The sequence below is a fragment of the Salvia hispanica genome, chromosome 3, assembly GCF_029641045.1.
Source record: "Salvia hispanica isolate PSC_SH4W2 chromosome 3, Shi_PSC_v1, whole genome shotgun sequence".
NCBI classification, from domain to species: Eukaryota; Viridiplantae; Streptophyta; class Magnoliopsida; order Lamiales; family Lamiaceae; genus Salvia; species Salvia hispanica.
The window spans coordinates 51976373-51997079 of record NC_142694.1 but is presented as its reverse complement, the minus strand read 5'-3'; the positions used below and the strand labels follow the sequence as shown (position 1 = coordinate 51997079).

The 20707-nt window shown below is 35.5% G+C and overlaps 4 protein-coding genes across 4 annotated transcripts; 2 read left to right on the top strand and 2 right to left on the bottom strand.

Annotated features, from left to right (window-relative positions):
• The first annotated feature begins 1903 nt into the window (after window positions 1-1903).
• On the top strand, window positions 1904-3406 carry LOC125211239 (protein PLANT CADMIUM RESISTANCE 2-like). The gene is made up of 4 exons (XM_048110961.2): window positions 1904-2255; window positions 2349-2420; window positions 2768-2980; window positions 3172-3406. Exons 1-4 carry the CDS (start codon window positions 2042-2044, stop codon window positions 3246-3248), a joined length of 576 nt encoding a protein of 191 aa, XP_047966918.1. The 5' UTR covers window positions 1904-2041; the 3' UTR covers window positions 3249-3406.
• A 3151-nt stretch (window positions 3407-6557) lies between these two features.
• Window positions 6558-9807, top strand: LOC125211235 (glucan endo-1,3-beta-glucosidase 3-like). Its single transcript, XM_048110958.2, has 4 exons — window positions 6558-6840; window positions 7882-9135; window positions 9266-9293; window positions 9431-9807. The coding sequence occupies exons 1-4, from the start codon at window positions 6777-6779 to the stop codon at window positions 9591-9593; spliced, it is 1509 nt and encodes a 502-aa protein (XP_047966915.1). The 5' UTR covers window positions 6558-6776; the 3' UTR covers window positions 9594-9807.
• Window positions 9808-9937: 130 nt separating this feature from the next.
• LOC125211242 (dynein light chain 1, cytoplasmic-like) lies at window positions 9938-11516 on the bottom strand. The gene is made up of 2 exons (XM_048110969.2): window positions 11102-11516; window positions 9938-10263 (listed from the first exon to the last, which is right to left on the bottom strand). Exons 1-2 carry the CDS (start codon window positions 11342-11344, stop codon window positions 10108-10110), a joined length of 399 nt encoding a protein of 132 aa, XP_047966926.1. The 5' UTR covers window positions 11345-11516; the 3' UTR covers window positions 9938-10107.
• Window positions 11517-18626: 7110 nt separating this feature from the next.
• Window positions 18627-20084, bottom strand: LOC125216005 (protein PLANT CADMIUM RESISTANCE 1-like). The gene is made up of 4 exons (XM_048117600.2): window positions 19904-20084; window positions 19735-19806; window positions 19023-19232; window positions 18627-18831 (listed from the first exon to the last, which is right to left on the bottom strand). The coding sequence occupies exons 1-4, from the start codon at window positions 20073-20075 to the stop codon at window positions 18755-18757; spliced, it is 531 nt and encodes a 176-aa protein (XP_047973557.1). The 5' UTR covers window positions 20076-20084; the 3' UTR covers window positions 18627-18754.
• Between the last annotated feature and the right edge of the window lie 623 nt (window positions 20085-20707).

Here is a 20707-nt window from a genome sequence, read left to right as displayed (position 1 = left end):
CATAATTTAGGAAATTAAATTTTCGACTCTAAAATTAGAGTTCGAAAAAGTGGGGTGTTACAAACAACATGTTACCTTCGTCCATAAAAATAGACTAATTTTACCATTTTGGACCGTCCACCAAAGTTATATCAATTCTAAATATGAAAAGTTTTAAACAAACTAACCATACATGTCATTCTAAATGTGGACCCGAAAATTCATTAACATTACTTTTCATCACTTTATTCCCCTCTCTCATACCTTACTAATTTCGCATTAAAATTCGTATCATTTATAATTTTGTCTATTTTTTTAGACGAATGTAGCTGTAGAGAATCTGGTACAATATTATATATAGAGCCCATCCCCCTAATCAATAATAACCCTTCTCATTAGGCCTTTTTTCCCCAACCAATGCCGATTTTGCTTGTTTCTCCACTAGATATTTACAAAGATCATCTTGTGAAGGTTGCTTGTATTTTTGTGGAAACTGTATTTCATTCTTGTAGAATTAGCGGTGAACATTATGAATCTATGACTATGAAAATATATTATTCATTCAATTTGTATCAATTACACCTAGTTTTCCTTTCCATGGTCAGTTTGTGCATGCCCTTATAAATTAAAAAGTTAACTGAACATACCTAAAACTGCAATACATTTTCTTACTTCGGCTATGATATTCATTAAGCTATTATTAAGTATTAGTATTAAATTGTCGTTAACAAACTTCTTAAAAAAAAAGATGAGTAAGTCGCAATACATTTTACATATAGTCAACTAATATATTGAGCGACTTTTTGGATAAGATAGTATTTAATAGATGGGGCCTCAATAATATATATAAAAATTTGTTATTAAGACATAGCTTGATATCCCGGATATTTCTTGAGAAATATGCATTGACACTCAATCGTAGTTTTATACTCGGTTTGAACCTTATTTTTCAATTATGCAATTCAAGGACTTTTTTTTAATGGTTTGAACCTTTGAAAGGTCATTATGATAACTATATTATGATGAACGACATTATTATGCATTCAATGATAGTAATTTACATTATACCTTCCACGAAATTTCTAAATCCTACACACGGTCACGGGTCACAGGTGCCGCTAATTTCATCGAACTGTTTCAGATAGAATATTGAATTTATTTCATATAACAAATGTTTATACTTATTCAAACTCATTATAAATATTAGGGTTAAGAATATTGAATTTGTTTCATTATATATCAAGTGTTTGTGGATACTATTATTAGTCTACATTTATTAAAGTTAGTTTATGGATAATAATCAACATATGTACTCCTTTGACTATGGGACTTTGTCTTTATTTTAAGATATTTTTAAGCTGAAATATTTATTCCACTAACATTACAATTAATATTTTTTATTAAAATTTGCGCAGTCCTTTAAATATATTTTTACGAGATTATTGGATAATTAAGTACAAATTGTTACTTATGAAAAACACAATTATCTTATTATATCATTAGACACATCCACAATTAAAATTTCATTTGTTATTTTCTTATTTTGAATAATAAACATATTTCACTAAAGTATTACAATCATTATATAAAAAGTGGAAATCATGTTAAAATTTTTTTCAATTTTTTTTACAATTTTAAAATTTTTATGTTGAATTGATGTAAGACTTAAAATTATGAATGAAGTGGTACATATCTTCACTTTTTTCCAGCGGAAGTGACGAAATTTACACGATTTTGAACGTTCCAATCAACCGTCCAATAAACTCCAATGAAACGATTATTATGCCTAAAAGAAATTTACAAAATCCTCCATTGGACAAAATTCTTAGTGAGGTAACACATGCACTATAAACTATACATAATTAATACATTCCACAACTTGGATATGAGATTGAAGCGCGTTGCAGCAAACAACATTGACTAATCTGAATTACCCGAGTTGACTCGTTCAATCAACTGGACTCGCCGACTGTCTATTTATATTTGTCTCATCCATCCCCAATTTGATTTCCAATCATCTCTCTCCCACTCCCATCCCATTGTTGGATTCATCGAATCAATCATGTACTCATCCAACTCCAACTCCACCGACTACCAGAAATTCTCCGATGCCACGGCATCTCCGCCGCGTGATTACACCACTCCGACCGGGATCCCGGTCAGCTCCACCCAGACATTTTACACCGAGAAGCCCGAGCCGAGGCCTCCTCTTCCCCCCAAGCCTCAGGTGCCATGGTCCACCGGCCTCTGCGGTTGCTTTTCCGATGTCCGCAACTGTGAGTTTCTGAATTAATTACTTAATTCACAATTGGAATTTGGAATCTATCATATCATTACTGAATATAGTTGGTGTGTTAATAATTAATCAGGTTGCTTGACGTTCTGGTGCCCCTGCATTACATTTGGCCGGATTTCTGAGATCGTCGACAAAGGATCCAGCTGTAAGCATACATATCTAATTTTCAACCCTATTTAATTATATGAATTTCATTTCCGGTTAATCGAATTAAATAGTTGAGTTTATGGAAATAGTATGAAGGAATTTGGAGGAGACGACCCAACTAACTTACAAAAGGATATTATCGGTATAAACCTTATGTTATGAACCATCCACGTCAATGCGCTGCTGCCCCTGCATCGCATTATTTTCTTATTTATTGCTCATATTTTTACCACTTACTCATTGTGTGGTAACTTTCATATTCATTTTTTTTGTTAGTAATGGTACTAGTATGATTGAGTAAGCGTATATAGCTGGTGATTGACTAATGAAGTTGGGATGCTGCAGCTTGTATTCAGAATGGAGCACTGTACACATTGATAGCGTGCGTGACCGGGTGCCCGTGCTTCTATTCGTGTTTCTACCGCTCCAAAATGAGGCAGCAATACTCCCTCCACGAATCTCCCTGCTGCGACTGCTTGCTTCATTGCTTCTGCGAATCTTGTGCTCTCTGCCAAGAGTATCGCGAGCTTAAGAATCGTGGATTCGACATGACCATCGGTATAGTCTTTCTTTCCCAAATGCTGCAATCTCAATATACTAGTAAATGATTTGAACACAACATTACAGATAAATCAATTCTATATAGTAGTATTTCTTCACTTCACTTATTCAGAGGGAGATTAGTTCTAGCAAAGGAAGGTGTGAAAATATAGTACTAGAATACTTAGGATGTGGTTAATTTGTTGCAGGATGGCATGGAAATGTGGAGAGACAGAATCGCGGAATATCCATGGCTCCAATCGTTGAAGGCGGAATGACCAGATAATTATATTTATGCAATTTTCTCTACATATATAATGCTTTCAGTTCCATGAAAATCTCGTGTGTGTTTTTCTACTGTAAACCAAGTACTTCAACTTTGTTGCACTAATAACTTATGGAGCGTGTATATATATATATAATGTGTGTTTTCTACATATATAATGCTTTCAGTTCCATGAAATAGTAATGCAACTTCTTGCTCCGCGAATATATAAAATTGTTTAACTCATATATTTACCATTTGTTTCTGGTACCTAACCAAGCATAACCTACCCTAAACATAAAATATAGAAATGCACAACAATAAATGGACTAAACGATTCGTCTTTAGTTTTTTTTTACTCAAAATTGACTGCCATAATCTCCCTATCTTCTCTAGTTCTCTTACTCATTAACATATTCTTGACCATAAACTTAATTGTTCTTACCTACGATTCTTAATCATTATCTCCTTATAACTAATCCAACAATTCTATAACACATGTAGAAAACTAAATTTAAACAAAAAGTAATGACAATGTCCTAATAGGACTATTTGCCAAACTAAGAATTAGTACAATTTACAACCGCCAATGAATTGTGATGTCGCAACCATTCAAAATTTATAGCATTATTAATAAACACTTAAAAATCATTAATTATTATTGTAATTTTTTTATTTATAAGAAAATCGAAATAAATTTCAAATTTCAAAATTTGGATAATGAACTTTAAAGTCCCTAATGTTTCATTACCTATAAACGTCTATACTTGCCAACATTTGGGTTGACATCGTAAATAAAACTTTAATATTGTAAAAGTTTATTGGCTTTGTGAATTCTTAGCAAAATAAGAACAAATTCATAACGTTTAGGACCAGAAGCTCGCAACATAATAGTCATGACTAAAATAGCAAAATGTTCATTCCTTGAAGACACAAAATTTAAAATGTTTAAGAAGCAAACTTTGGTACGGTGTTTAATCAAAGTCCAAATTGTTTTGACTGTTACTTTAAGAGTAAAAATGGACAAATTCATAGTGTCAAGTACCCAAAGCTATCAAAATAATTTATTTAAGACTAAAAATGAGCTTTGATCTAAGTTCCATAAGATTCTACAAGTAATCCTAAGAGCATCCGCAATGGTCGGCTAGCGACCGGCTAGCCGATTCGTCGCGCTAGCCGAACCATTGCAATCGGCGAACACGAATTCGGCGAGCGGATCGGCGTGGGCTGGCCGATCGCTCGTCGCTGGCCGAAGCGCTGGCCGATCGGCTAGCCGCCATTGTGGCGGCCCGATCGGCCAGCGCCGATTTTTGATTTTTTTTTAAAATCATATATAAACGCGATTTTCGTTTCATTTTCATTTGCACCACTTGTTTTAACGAGTTTTCTCTCTCTCTAACTTTCTGTACAAGAGCATCATCGAGCGATGAGTAACGCAGGTGGTAGCGGTGGTGGTAGTGGTGGGGATCCTGAGGAGTACGAACGGAGGATGAACGAGGCTATGGATGCCTACATGAACCGCGGGATGGAGCGGTACATGCGTATGGTGGAACAGCAGGCGATACCTCGCCCTCCACGAGTTGTCCACCACCGAGCAGTGATTGATCGGGATCACGTAGCTGCACATCAGCGGCTGTACGACGACTACTTTTCAGAGAACCCGCGGTTTCCCGCCAACATGTTCCGGCGGCGTTTTAGAATGCGCAGGGAGTTGTTTATGCGCATCGTTGGCGCATTAGAGCGTCGATATCTGTGTTTCCGCTTCAGGCACGATGCGGCTGGCAGACCCGGCCACACCCCTATTCAAAAGTGCACGGCGGCAATCAGGCAGTTGGCCTACGGAGGCGCGGCAGACATGGATGAGTACCTCCACATCGGTGAGTCGTCAGCCCTGAAATGTCTGAAGGAGTTCTGTGGGGGCGTGATCAGCATTTTCGGTGAGCAGTACCTTCGAAGCCCTACTCCCGAAGATTGTCAGAATTTGATGCAGATGCAAGGGGAGAAGCATGGGTTCCCCGGGATGTTAGGCAGCATAGATTGTATGCATTGGGAGTGGAAGAACTGTCCGACTGCCTGGAAGGGGGCCTACACGACCGGCTACAAGTCAAAGAACCCCACGATAATCCTCGAGGCCGTAGCTGATTACCGACTGTGGATCTGGCATGCGTATTTTGGGGTAGCCGGGTCGAACAACGACCTCAACGTCCTGAACTCGTCTCCCCTCTTCAACGAGAAGTGCCAGGGCGTCGGTCCAGCCGTCTCTTTTGTGGCCAACGGCAACCGGCATGATATGGGCTACTACTTGGCGGATGGGATATACCCTCGGTGGCCGGTCTTTGTGAAGACGATCCGACAAACAAGTGATGAAAAGAAGGCCTACTTTGCGCAACGACAGGAGTCGGCGCGCAAGGACGTGGAGCGCGCATTTGGTGTGCTCCAGTCTCGATGGGCGGCAATTAAGGGTCCAACGCGTTTGTGGGAGGTCGGATGCGTTTCCCAGATAATGTACGCCTGCATTATCCTGCACAACATGATCGTCGAAGACGAAGGCGTACAGCTGACTAGTTGGGTCAGTGACGATGAAGCCGGTCCAAGCCACGGAACGGCCACCCCTAGTGTACGACGTGGGGTACCTCTCGATGAAGCCGGCCGCCTTCAGGAATTTGCCAACATGCGCCAAGTAGATGCTCATATTCAACTCCAAAAGGATATAATTGAAGAGTTGTGGGCACGGAGGATTGCACGGCGATAGTTTTTTTTCTTTATTTATGCATGTAATTTTTTTTATCTATGTAACTTTTTTAAATGCAATTAATGAATTTTCCCGTATATGTGTCGTAAATTTAATTCCGTATTTTAATAGTAATTTTAATTCCGTAAATGTAGTATATTTTGAATTGTTTTTATTGCGGCTGGCCTATGGCTGGCCTAAATTTGATGTGGCAGGTGGATTTTTTAGTGTTGCTAACGTGGCAGGAGAGAGAATGGCTGGCATATGGCTGACCTAAGCACCATTGTGGATGCTCTAAAAGTAGCCTTTGCATAATTCAAAAAAAAATTCACATATGATAAAAAAAAAAAAATAGACATAGATTTAAACATCACTGCATTAGATAACGAAGGACTAAATTTTATAATTCAATCTACATAATTCAATTTGAGGTTAAAAGAAAAAGAAATACTCCTATGTCAAAGAGGAAATTTTGTGTTTGAACTTTAAAATTGGCAAAAGGCAATCAATGTTCAAACGGCCTACAGCATGCCAATCGCATAATAAAAAAAGAAAGTATAGAAAATGAAATTAAATATTGGCCGTCGATTTCTGACAAAGTACAGTAAAGTGATACGACATAGCTGAAAACACACAATCGATTCCTCTCTAGACAGCAGCCCCTTCCACACACACACACACACACACACACACACTCATTTCCTCTCTCTTCTCACTCTTCACCCGCCTATTTTGTTTGGCTTTTTGCTCAAATAGCGTGGGCACTTGGCTCTTTGGATTGGAGCTTTGTAGTTCAAGAAACATAAAGGCTTCGCCAAATGGGGTTATTTCTTCTTGCTCTTTTCCTCGTGGCCATTTCTGCTGCTTGCGCTGATGAAGAAGGTAGCTCATTTATTTGAAATTTCTGTTTTACTTCTTCTTCTTCTTCTTATGGATTTCTGACTGAACTCATATTTAGTTGCACTTCGATCTCTGTTATTAAGTTTTGTGATTTATTGCTGTCTGGATTAGGGGTAATTTGTTGTGCACATAAAGATTGGTTTTTTAGAAGAAATATGATAAAGATTGAGTTTTTTTTAGAAGAAATATGAATATTTCTGCTTGTGCAAGTTCTTCCATGTAAGTCTCTTGAATGATAAACTGAAAATCCTTAATTAATTATTTTCCTGGCCGTATTGGAAGTTTTCTGTATATTGCTAACCAGCTCAGCTCATGTTGCTTTTCTTTTGGACACAAATTGTAGTACCAAAGATTCTATGAGGTAATCTTGACCCCACACCATATGTACAGGGTTTTTATCTTCACCATATATTTCTACACATACCCTCATTGATGTATGTGTTTGTGTGTGAATAGCACAATGCAAGTGTGGTTTAGGAGACCCATTGAGTAATGGGAGGGCCAGGACACTCATGTTGTGCCCCAACTTATTGTTGACTGTCCCATTTTAATAGTTTGGAATCTGACATGTTAGCCATGTGATTATGGATCAGTTGATATTTTGTAGTTTGTTTAATCGAATGGGCTAATAACTAGTGCCTTCCACAACTGTCTGTCAGCGGCTTTCAAGTTTTGTTTTTAAGTTAGTGCATTATTAGGTAATAATTGCAACATTCTTTTGGTAAATAATGTTTCTTAGATAGATTATTACCTCATGGCTTTTATCTGCCTAAGCTTTCTTGATACATTGGCTGTTCTTTCTGTAAGAATTAATCATGTGGTAGGCTCCTCACCTCCACAAGCTATGACTTAGTGTAGGATAACTGTGAGTTTATATGCAAAATTTAGAATGATCATAAAAATGGTAATATTTCTCTATATTAGGATAACAGTGAGTTAACCTGAGTTCACAAGATCTATTTTTTGATTTGCCAATATAAAGCAACCAGAAATCATCTTATTGTGTTGGTTTCTCATGCGCAGCTGCTTTCATCGGAGTGAACATTGGCACCGCCCTCTCGGACATGCCAGATCCGACCCAAGTGGTGGCCCTTTTAAAATCTCAGCAAATCCGGCATGTAAGGCTTTTTGATGCTGACAGAGCAATGCTACTAGCTCTTGCTAATACCGGTATACATGTCACCGTATCCGTGCCTAATGATCAACTGTTAGGCATTGGGCAGTCTAATTCAACTGCCGCTAATTGGGTTTCTCGCAATGTTCTTGCTTACGTCCCTGCCACAAATATAACTGCGATAGCAGTTGGCTCTGAAGTTCTAACCACGCTTCCGAATGCTGCTCCAGTTCTTGTCTCGGCAATGACTTTTATTCACTCTGCCCTCGTGGCTTCTAATCTTGGCTCCCGCATAAAAGTTTCCACTCCACATTCATCTTCCATAATCCTTGACCCGTTTCCGCCCTCTCAAGCTTTCTTCAATCGCTCTTGGGAACCTGTCATGGTGCCGTTGCTTAAGTTTTTGCAATCTACAGACTCTTATCTTATGCTAAACGTTTATCCGTATTATGATTACATGAAAGCTAGTGGTGCCATTTCGTTGGACTATGCTCTTTTCCGACCTCTTCTTCCAACCAAGGAAGCCGTTGATCTCAATACACTCCTCCACTACACAAATGTATTTGATGCTGTTGTTGATGCAGCGTACTTTGCAACATCGTATCTGAACTTCACTAATATCCCCGTCGTGGTGACAGAGTCAGGTTGGCCTTCCAAGGGTGACTCATCAGAGCCGGATGCCACCCTAGACAATGCCAACACATATAACAGTAACCTCATAAGGCACATTCTCAACAACACGGGGACACCAAAACATCCTGGAATTGCTGTTAGTACGTATATTTACGAACTATACAATGAGGATCTTAGGCCAGGACCCGTATCAGAGAAGAACTGGGGGCTCTTTGATGGCAATGGGGTGCCGGTTTATATACTTCGCCTCACCGGCTCAGGGACAGTGTTGGCAAACGATACTACGAATCAGACTTATTGTGTTGCAAGGGAAGGTGCTGACAAGAAGATGTTACAGGCAGCATTAGATTGGGCGTGTGGACCGGGGAAAGTAGATTGCTCTCCTTTATTGCAGGGGCAGCCATGCTATGAACCTGATACTGTTGCTAGCCATGCTTCATATGCTTTTGATGCATACTATCACCGGATGGCAATGGGTGAGGGAACCTGTAACTTTAATGGTGTTGCTACCATCACCACAACGGACCCTAGTAAGTCCGCGAAAGCACTTTCCTGTTCTTATATTGGGAATTTCCAGCTACATTTGTTCATGACAGAATTTATGCAACTAATTATCTATGATTTGAGTATCTCACAAGAGGTTGCTTTGTCATACTGCAGGTCATGCTTCTTGCATTTTTTCTGGAAGGTACTGATTAATTTGCTAGTTGATACAATTAATATACATGTGGAGTAAACCATTTGTTGATCTCTATCTTGTTCAATGCAACATATTAAGGTTGTTGCTGCTTTCAAGTTTTTCTTACTAATTTTCCTTTGCATCAGTGCTGGAAGAAATGGCACCTTCACAAACACAACAGCTGTCGCTCCATCAACTAATTCTACGGTTTCTGGTGGTCATTCGCGCTCTCTGTGCAGAAAAGATTTTTACGGGCACTCTCTAGTACTACTACTTGGTTTCGTGTTATGGACTGCTGCATATTTGTAATAATATATATCCACATTCATGTCTCCGACTAAGTCGTGCTTGAAACCCTAACACAAGTCCAGCACACCCAATTTTGTTCTCTCCAGAAGAGTTAGGAGTGAGAATTTCCTTGTGTAACATAGCTGGGGTAGTAGAAAAGTATTGATTCATTCATTTGTGTATCAAAACATCAATTTCTCAATGATTCATGATTTGGGCTTTTTGTGTTTCTCAATTGAATTCAGAGTGACAAGTAGCACAGACAAATCCTGAGGTATATGCTGCTGCTGCTGCTGCTCAGCTAACACATACACTTCATAGCATACCATGCTCTTTTCTATATATGTTGAATGACAACATAAGGAAATAGAAACCCAATGCAATTGCTTAAATCTACAATCAACTTCCTCAAACCATCACACTACATTCAACCAAAACCATGTACTTTTGTCCATTTTTTTCTGAACATTTCCCCCTCAATCCAACTACATTTTCTTACCACTTAAAACATGGATTAAACACAAGAAACGGTAGATCATTGTTCCAAAGGGTCCACAGCAGTCTTGAAGAGAAGAACATAAACTTTATCAATGGAGAAATATAAGAACCCTCCAAGGGAATGTGTCACATATGAGCCAAAGCTTGTTCCAACAATGCAATGCCATGCCGGACCATATGTTGAGTCGAACTCCTGCAAATACCATAAATGATCCTAATATCTTCATTTATCATGATCCCCGGACAAAGCTTGTACTAATAATCACAACACACATGAATCAAACAACAAGTAGCTTATGCAAGAAATGGTGCGAAAGAAATATATATTCTTCATGTAACGTGATTTCTCCAAATCAAGTTTCTTCCAATATCACTGCTGAAAACTTAAAAGGTAGATTACTGTAGGAAGCAATGATCATTGTCAAACTTTTTGCTGAATTGTGAGCTGATAGTAATTCATCATACACATCTCAAATAGCATTACCATCTACTACACACTTCTAAGTTTTTACTAGTATCATTCAACTTTGAACTAAGTAAAAGTAAAAGCTTGCACACGCTGCTTTCAAGAAAGCTGGTCTTCTGTGGATAAAAAAGAGGAGTCAAAGAAAGCATTTTTTAGTGCACCTTCTCAAAAAAATGAACTTTTACTGCAACTGAGGTAATGTTTCAACTTTTCAAAGCTTTTCCTAGAACTCTGCACAACCAACATCCACAAAATAACACCATACTTTACTATTCATTTACTAGTAACTAGCTAAACGAATGGTGAACAGAAAAAAATGGTTAGTTCTTTCAGCAATCAATGAAGCAACACTACACATTATCATGCGCCAATAGTAGATATAAAACGAATTAAAGAGCCTTCACAAGCCCATGAAACCATTCCGCATTTCACAAAAACAGATGAACCCTTTGCTAAAAATTCAATCTTTTTATATGGGAAAATGTTACAAAAACAAGATAAGTTAAAAAAAAACAGTAATTGCAAGTGAGCAAGAAACTGATAAAAAAAGAAAAAGAAAAGGGACCTTTTTGAGGGAAAGAGCGAGGCGTTTACTGTCGAGCTTGAGAGAAGCCATGGAATCAATAATGTCTCTAGCAGTTTTAAAAGCGTGATTTTGCAGAGGCAGAGGCATATCCGAGGCTCTCACACGCACATTCATGCGATCATGATTCTGTTCCTGCTCAGCTGCATTCTTTTTCTTCTGTATCAAACTGTTCAAGAATTTGCTTCTCCTCTCCAGTTCTTCTTCTGCTCCCTGCATCTCCATTTTCAACCTGATGATTATGGTGTTTTCATCTATTTTCTTCAATCATGTAGTCAGTCAAAGCTTTTAGAGAGAGAGAGAGGGTGTTGGTTGATTGATTGGTAATTTGGTATAGTGTCCAAGAAAGAGAAAAGATACACTACTATTTGAAAGAAGGTGTTTGTTTTTTGTAAGAAAAAGACATGAAAAGAATTTCTGTTTCTGCAAAGTGCAAACATGAACCTCGATTACAATGACTGAATATGGGTGTATAGTAATTTTGGTTCTTTTTAGGAAGTGTTTTTTGAAAATAAATTTTTTATGGTTTGACGTAGACAATATTGTTGGAATTGGCGTGGGTGTTATTGGAATAAAAAAAAAAAAAAAAAAGGTAATACTAAGTGACCATGTGGCTGGTCATAAATGATATTTTAGTAAATATAGGTATTTTTAGATAGTGATTTAGAGACATAAGAGCATCCGCAACGCTGCCTCGTTGCGGACTCGATCTCGTCTCGACGAGACGAGACGGCATCGAGACAGCGTTGCGGCTCCCGTCTCGTCTTGATGAGACGAGATGTCTCGACGCCCGACGCGTCCCGGCGAGGCAAGCCTCGAGCTCGCGAGACACGCGCCCGGCGCCACGTGGCGCGCGCGGGCTGCTGGCGTGACGCCCACTCGCGGAGTGGGCGTCGGATTTATGACGTCATAATTCAATTTTTTTTAAAAAAAAATCAGATTTTTCAAAAAAAAATTTAAAATAAAAAACGGTAATATTACCGTTGAACGGTAATATTTTTAATAATTTTTTTTATTTTATATATTCTATATATACTCTTCTCCATTCTCCATTTTACACACAAACACACATTCATGCTCTCATCTCTCTTTCTTTCCTCTCCAATCACTTCTATAAAATCATTCCTTTATTTTTTTCTTCTCCCAAATTTAATCAATTATGGATCCATTTGAGCAAATGCGTCAAATAATGGAAGAATCGCTAGAAGCAGATCGACGTAGGGAGGAGGAAGCCGCCAGACATACATCCACCGTAACCGGGAGGAAGCCGCCGCAAGGTTGGAACGTAATTACTTCAGTCCGAACCCGGTGTGGGGAGATATCTACTTCCGTCGCCGTTTCCGTATGTCACGCCCGCTATTTTTGCATATCGCGAATACATTGGCGGCACGGGAAGAGTTCTTCAGAGAAGGGGTCGACGCTGTTGGCCGTCCTAGCCACACGACGCTCCAGAAATGTACTGCGGCGATCCGTCAGCTTGCTACTGGACAAACGGCGGATGCGTTCGACGAATATCTGCACGTCGGAGAATCCACTGGGCGACTTTGTTTGTTGAACTTCTGCAAAGGCGTCCGGGCAGCCTTCAACGCCGAATTTCTGAAGACGCCAACCACCGCAGATTGTCAGTTTCTGCTCCGTCTTCACGAACAAGTGCACGGATTCCCCGGGATGCTCGGGAGTGTCGATTGCATGCATTGGCAATGGAAGAATTGCCCTGTGGCGTTGAAGGGGTCATACACGAGCGGCCACAAAGGTACCCACCCCACCGTTATACTCGAGGCCGTCGCCGACTACCGGCTATGGATTTGGCATGCGTATTTCGGGGTCCCCGGCTCGAACAACGACATCAACGTGCTCAACAACTCCGACCTCTTCGCTGAAGTTCTGAATGGTAAAGCGTCGGCCATCAACTTCGTCGCTAACAATCGCCAGTATAAAATGGGGTACTATCTTGCCGACGACATCTATCCGAAGTGGCCAACCTTCGTGAAGACGTTCAACAGGCCTACGGACGAAAAGCAGTCTCTTTTTGCGCAGACGCAAGAGTCTGCTCGCAAGGATGTGGAGAGAGCGTTCGGGGTTCTCCAAGCTCGATGGAACATTATCAAAGCCCCGGCTCGACAGTGGTTTATGGAGAATATGGTCGACATCATGTATACGTGCATAATCTTGCACAACATGATTGTCGCCGACGAAGGACCTGAGGCGGGAAATTGGTTCGACCCTGAAACCCCGGGAAGCTCAACCGCAAGTAGTCCGCCTCGAACGGGAGTGCATCCGTCTTTGCAAGAGCGGTTGTCTATTCGGGCAAGGACACGTGATTCTACCGCCCACGCCCAACTCCAGGAGGATCTAATGGAGCACATTTGGGCAAAATTTGGCAACCATTAGATGATCGTCACTAGAGAACTCCTTCTTCTGCTTCTTTGCCTCCATTTTTTTTTATTTGAGTTTAAGTGTGCAATTTGTAATTTCTAGTTTTTTAATTATGTCTTTTTTATTTTTTTTAGTATTTTAAATTGTAATTTTATTTTATTTATAATGAAGTGTGTTTTTTATTAATTGAATTTGTTGGAATTAAAAATAAAAAATGAAATTGAATTAATAGTTAAGAGATGGTTAAGAGATGGAGGGTTGCAGGTGCTGTCTCTTAGTTAAGAGATGAGCTGAAAAGTACAGTGGGGCCCGTGGATAGTGAAGAGATGAGACGGTTAAGAGACGGATAAGAGATAGCGTTGCGGATGGCCTAATGTCTCCAAGCCATAATGCCCCTATGTCTCTTTGACATAAGATTAATTCAAATATGGACTAATATACCCTAATTGGATTATACATGCCAAATTAAATTAGATATATATCCGTATTGATTTTAGCTAAATTGTAATATTTCGTTTTTATTAATGCATTAGATTAGACATTATTTTTACAAATATTAGAAGATTTTTATATTTTCTTAAGTAGTAGTATTAGGAAGCTAGTATATTTTATTACTCCTATATTATTTTTATATCTTAATTATATTCGTGTTTTGCTTTGTATAAGTTTGATTTTCTTTCTATTTTTTATACTTTTTATATACCATTAGTTAGTTTGTATTTTAATTTTTATATAGAATATACTCCGTATTTTGTATTTTATTTTTTACTTTGTGATTATAATATTGTTAGTTTTACATAATATGACTTGTTTTCTTAATTGTGCTATAAAATAAGTAACTATTTTAATTTTATAATATGTATGACTTTGAAGTTGAATATTATGGTGATAATAACTCAATTTTTTAATTTTAAAAATAGTAAATAATAAATGAGTTAATAACATATGATTATATTTTTTTTTATTAAGATATGACTATAGAGTTTTAAAAATGAAGAATTAAATGAAATTAAATTTGGGATTGTAAAGAATTACAATAAAATCTACTATAAAATTCCTAAAATCAAAATCACAAACTTAATTTATACCAATAAATCAAAAGTGTGAACAAATTTTCGCAAATAAAAAGGGTACTAATTGCAGTGGACGGACCAAAATTAATATGTCCGAAAGAGCAAATATTAAATTTATATTTTTTGTAAATTTATTAAAGCATTTGATTTTTTAATATTTTAATTTTTTTTTATTTTTATTTTTTCATATTAATGGAAAATAGCTAAAAATTGATAAACTTTTACTTATACATTCATTAATTTATTTTTCCAGCAAATTTAAAAAATAAATAAATCAACTATGTATAAAAATTATTCCCTTAGACAAATAATCTTCGAACTTATATAGGAATATATTGGAATATTAATCCATATCTTCCATATATATAGTTCCCATAATGAAGTCATCTTATTTATATCATACGTAATTAATACCCCTTATTCAAAATTTCCATTTTCTAGATGTAGGGGCAAAAAAGAACCTTTATAAATTACAAATTTTATTAAAAATAAAATATAATGTGATATTACTATTTAACCCTTGGCATTATGGCTTGGAGACATTATGTCTTTAAAACATTTTCCTTTTAGATATTAATAATTTAATTGACTCATTTAATGCTTGATCAGTTGACAATATTACCGTTAGTCTTTAATTGTAGTTTCTTTCATTTATTCCATTCTTTTAGAGTAATTTGTTACTCAACTTTTTTACTTAGTTTTTATTTTCATTATATTATATAATCTTAATAATAGTTTTTTTTTTAGTTATTAAAAGACTCCATAACATATAATCAATAAGATAATGATGAAGTTATCCAACTACTATTGTAGTCTGTTTATTTTTTACTTTTTCAAACGTATTTAAGGTTAATTGAAATTATCAATTCAATATAAAATCAATTAAAACATCTATTTTAACTATGTATGGATTCAACATTTAAATATCTAACTCAATTTAAATCTTCACATAGAAAATTGAATTGAGAATCGATTGATTTAATAAGAGTCGATTGATTTAATAAGTTATAGGACTCATTACTTTTATAAATTGCTTAAAAATCAAACTTTATTTTGTCCATTTTTTTTCTATAACTAAAAACAAAACAACATTTGAATTTATAGTAGAATAAATTTCTTGACTAGCAAGTATACTGTGACATAATACTACAATGTATACACTAATCAGTATATATACACCACTATATCATGAAACATTACAAAAATCAATAATAATGTTTATATATAAATATATAATATCAAAATATGACATTATTTTTTTATATTGAAATACTCTTCTTCAAAAAATATTAAAATATTTTTTTAATACTAATGTTTATAAGTTACTTATATATTATGATTAAATGTATTTTAAATAAAAAAATAGTAAAAATTATAATTTTAGTTATTAATTAAAAGCATTTATCCAATTATGGGAAGATTAAATAATTGTCGCTGCGTAAATTTTCATTATTAATGCATGTCTTTAATTACGATAGATTATGTTATTAGAATTAAACAGTACTAGTGTAGTTAAAATTGATTAAAATTGATTAAAATTATAAATTTATTTTTCGTAATTATCACTTGGGATTAATTCAGTTGATGTACCTTCAAACTGACTGTAGCATAAGTCAACAAAGAATAATAAATTGAAAAAAGAGAATTTGTATTCTAACAATAAGGACTTCCTTGCAATTTTGTAGTTGAAGTTTATTGTGTCACACTTAATAATATTTATAAATATAATGTCTCACACTTATGAAATTATTAATCATATTATTTCATACTACAATTTGTTTATAATCAAAATATCTAAAAATTTGTTCATATGTCAATTTATATAGTACTTACTACTTCCGTCCCCCAAAATTTGCTACACTTTGACCCGACACGAGTTTTAAGAAATGTAATGGAAAGTGAGTTGAAAAAGTTGGTGGGATGTGGGTCCTACTTTTAAAGTATTAGTTTTATAATAAAATGTGAGTAGGAATGAGTTAGTGGAATATGAGGTCCACTACCAAAAATGGTAAAAGTAAAGTGTATCAGATTTTCAGGGACGGACCGAAATGGTAATATGTATCAAATTTTCAGGGATATGATTTTTGAACTTACAAATTTATAGCTTATGTTTATTATGGTTTTTAATTTAGACCATCTTCAACCATACACCAAAGCTCATTTTTTATGTATTCTACGGAATAACATCAAATATGGAGCCACTACAAAAAATTGTGAGACATATACTCAAAAATGGTGTAAATGATTGAAGTAAAATCACTTTTTGGTGTGAATATACACAAAAACGGGTTTGAGTTTGGTATAAATAGTTAGAGATGCGTTTATAAATTTAATTTTTCAAGTTGTGTATCTTTTTTGAATAAATGTATATGTATATTAACAAAATAAATTTTATTATATCATTTAATTTTATATAAAGTATTGATAAAGTCTTATGAGAGTGAGAATTTTAATACATTTTAGATTTAATTATTAATTTTATGTTGACAAATTATTAATATTATATACTAGTATGTGTTTTCGTTAAAATTAAATTATTTCACTATACTTAAACAGTAATTAATTTGTAGTATAACTGAAATTGAATTTATTTTATATCCATATATTGTTATAGTATTTACATGTATTTTATTCACAAGTTATTTAATAATAGGATACGTTATAGTATATTTTAAATTAGTTTAAATTAAGTAAGTAAAACTAAACATAAATAATCGCTAATAATAGAATTGATATATTAAGAGCATATTTTATTATATTAAATCATTTTGAATTGAATAATTTTTAGTACCTCATTTTGAATTAATAAAATATGTGTTTTGATTACAAATAACTTCATGTTTGATTACTAATCAATTTTATAATAATTAACTATTAGTATAGTTAAAATTGATCAAAATAATTAAATTACGTAACTAAAGTGTATGGTTCAATGTTTTCTAAATGTAGGCATTGAGAAATAACTAGGAAAAAAGTATCTTTTTTTTCAATCATGCCTTAGATATGGATCTATTGATTTTTCAATCAAGTCAAGAATGAAGAATGGAATTTGAAGTCCAAATTGTCTTATTATTGGTTGGACAAATATACGAGTACCATGTATTTGAATATAAAAATACAATATATTCTACTATTATATTTAATATGAGGGTACATTAGTCTTTAAAAAATTGCTACTCATTAGATGCATAAATTTTATCAATTCAGCATTAAGTACACAGAATTTTAATAATTTTTTTAATATTATAATATGGCCATTTAGCACCACTAAAAAAAAGGACTTACGTATAATTTTTGAAGACTCCCATATTGGGCTGCTGTAATAATCAGTTTGGTGTACGTTTGGTTTTAGGTAAAATATATTGTTATATGTATAAAAATACCCATTAAAAATAGATTGGAGGAGATCATATCTTGTTTTTGTTAACTAAAGACCTTACAGGTGTAGTGGGGCATGGCTTTGACTAAAATTGAGTTTAAACCGATGTTCAAATTGAAGAACTTGTGATTTATATTTTGTTGAAGATATTTAATGCATGCTTTATTTGATTTGGAAGTGAACTAAAACTAGAATTAGGGCCGAATATGTGATCCTTGATGAGATGAATTAATGCTTTCTTTGCTTCTTTTAATAACTGTCAAATATGGACTAAATAAGCTTGTTGGGATTGTATTTGTTTGATAGGGACTAAAAATTGGAATTAGTGTTATCGTCACCGAAAATTCAAACGTTTTGATTATAATGTGGTCCAATGCCTTTGAATCTTCTACGCAGAAAATACAACGATTATCCTCAATTCTTAGTATGTCTAATATGATTAGTCTATACACTAGTGTTGGAGTACCTTGTTTTGGCACTCCTGTTTTGAATTTTTCGGTTAAGATTAGAATTATGCAAACTTTGTTAATTTTAACAATTATTTTAAATTACTTTGATGAGTCTCATAGTTAACGTGAAAATAGTCATCTCTAATTTTTAAAAATTAAACTAGCTAGCTAGTTCCAGGTTTATGTAAACAATAACGATAGTCAATAATTATCGATCAGACCCCACTGCATAATTATAAGTGCAACAAATTAAAATTGAATTATTGGTTTACAATAGAAAAATAAGCACACGAGATTTGCATGGAATTGAAAGCATTATAGTGTATATATATTCAGATGGAGATTTGCAAAAACAAAATTATCTGGTCATTCCTCCTTGAACGACTGGAGGTATGGCTATCCCCCGATTCTGTCTCTGCATATTTCCATGCCATCCTGCAACAAATTTACCACATCAAAACTATTCTAGGCACTATATTTTCACACCTTCTATTAGTACTAATTTCACTATGAATAAGCGAAGGAAAAAACTGTAGAATATTGGTTAATCTGTAGTGTTGTGATCAAAATATTTAGTACTCCTATAACAAGATAGCAGCATTTGGGAAGAAATAGAAATAACATACTGATGGTCATGTCAAATCCTCGATTCTTAAGCTCGCGATACTCTTGACATAGAGCACAACTCTGGCAGAAGAAATGGACGCAGCAGTCGCAGCAGGGAGATTCTTGGAGCAAGTATTGCTGCCTCATTTTGGAGCGGTAGCAACACGAATAGAAGCACGACAGCGCCACGAACGATAGCAATGTGTAGCGTATTCCATTCAGACAACAAGCTGCATCATCCCAATAATTCATTACTCATTCAACTCAATTATACCACTATACTAATAAAAACTATGAAAGTCACCACAAAGATTAAAAATATCAGCATCAAAAGACAAACTTTATGCATGGGCAAGAGCGCATTGATGTAGATGGACATTGACATAAGGTTTTACTGAGAATATCCTTTTGTGAGTAGGTTTAAAAGTCTACTCCCACAAATCATTCTTTCCAAATTCTATCATAACTAAATAACTTGATTATGAAAATTTGTAGTAGTATAATTGAATACTCCATTGGCCCTTGTATTTATCCCACTTTATTTTCTACTGTACTACTTTTTGGTGGTGGGCCCCACATTCCGTTAACTCATTTTATTATAATACTAATGTATAAAAGTAGGATCAACATTCCTCTAACTTTTTCAACCATCTTTCCTAATAATATGTGTTTCGTCAAAGTGTGACACATAGGAAAAAAGAGGTGAAAATTAGATATGTAGAGTATACTTACAGCTGGATCCTCGGTCGACGATCTCAGAAATCCGGCCAAACGTAACGCACGGGCAGCAGCACGTCAAGCAACCTGATTATTTATGAACACACCAACCAAACAAACCATTGAGTAAGGAATTGTGAAAGTAGTAAGAGAGGGTGTGAATTTATTAAGAAAAGAAACTCACAGGTGTCGCAATCGGAACAACAACCACAGAGGCCGGTGGACCAGGCGACCTTACTCGGGGGTCTTGGCACCGGATTCTCAGGGTGAAATGGCGGGGTGGAGTTCATCGGGATCCCAGTCGCAGCAGTGGCATAACCATGCGGCTGAGATGGCCTGGAGTTGGCGGAGACCATGATTCACTACTGCAAATGCAAACCAAATTGGAGATGTATGACACAAGATATAAATAAAAATAAGATGACCAAAAGAACTACTCAGTCAACTTGCAGACACCAAACTAGTCAATGTCGTGTGATGCAACCAACGCCTTGCTCTCTTGGCCTCACAATATTATGATATTCTGGCACATCCATATCATGGGACCTTCTTACTCCGTTCTCAAATTCTGGGAATTCACATTTTTTCGCTCAATTATGTTTTCCAATTTTCTATTTTGGTATGTTCCATATTAATTGTCTTATTTCATTTTACCCATTTTTAGTAGTACACCCTACATTTCTCTAACTCATTTCACTTTATTAAACTAATAATAGTACATAAAAATAGGAACCACATTCTATTAACTTTTTCAAACCACTTTTCATTAAAATTTTTAAAATATGTGATGGATCAAAGTGGGATACATATTGGGACAGGAGGGAGTATATTATCTCTAATAGTCAAGAGGCGTTATGTGTAAGTAGTAGTGGTAAATTATTTCGAATCCAGCTCATCCAACTCAAAGGAAAGTAAAAACTGAGTTATTGATACATGAAATCGATCTCGTGCGATTTGTTGATCTATATATATAAACAAGCACCAAATT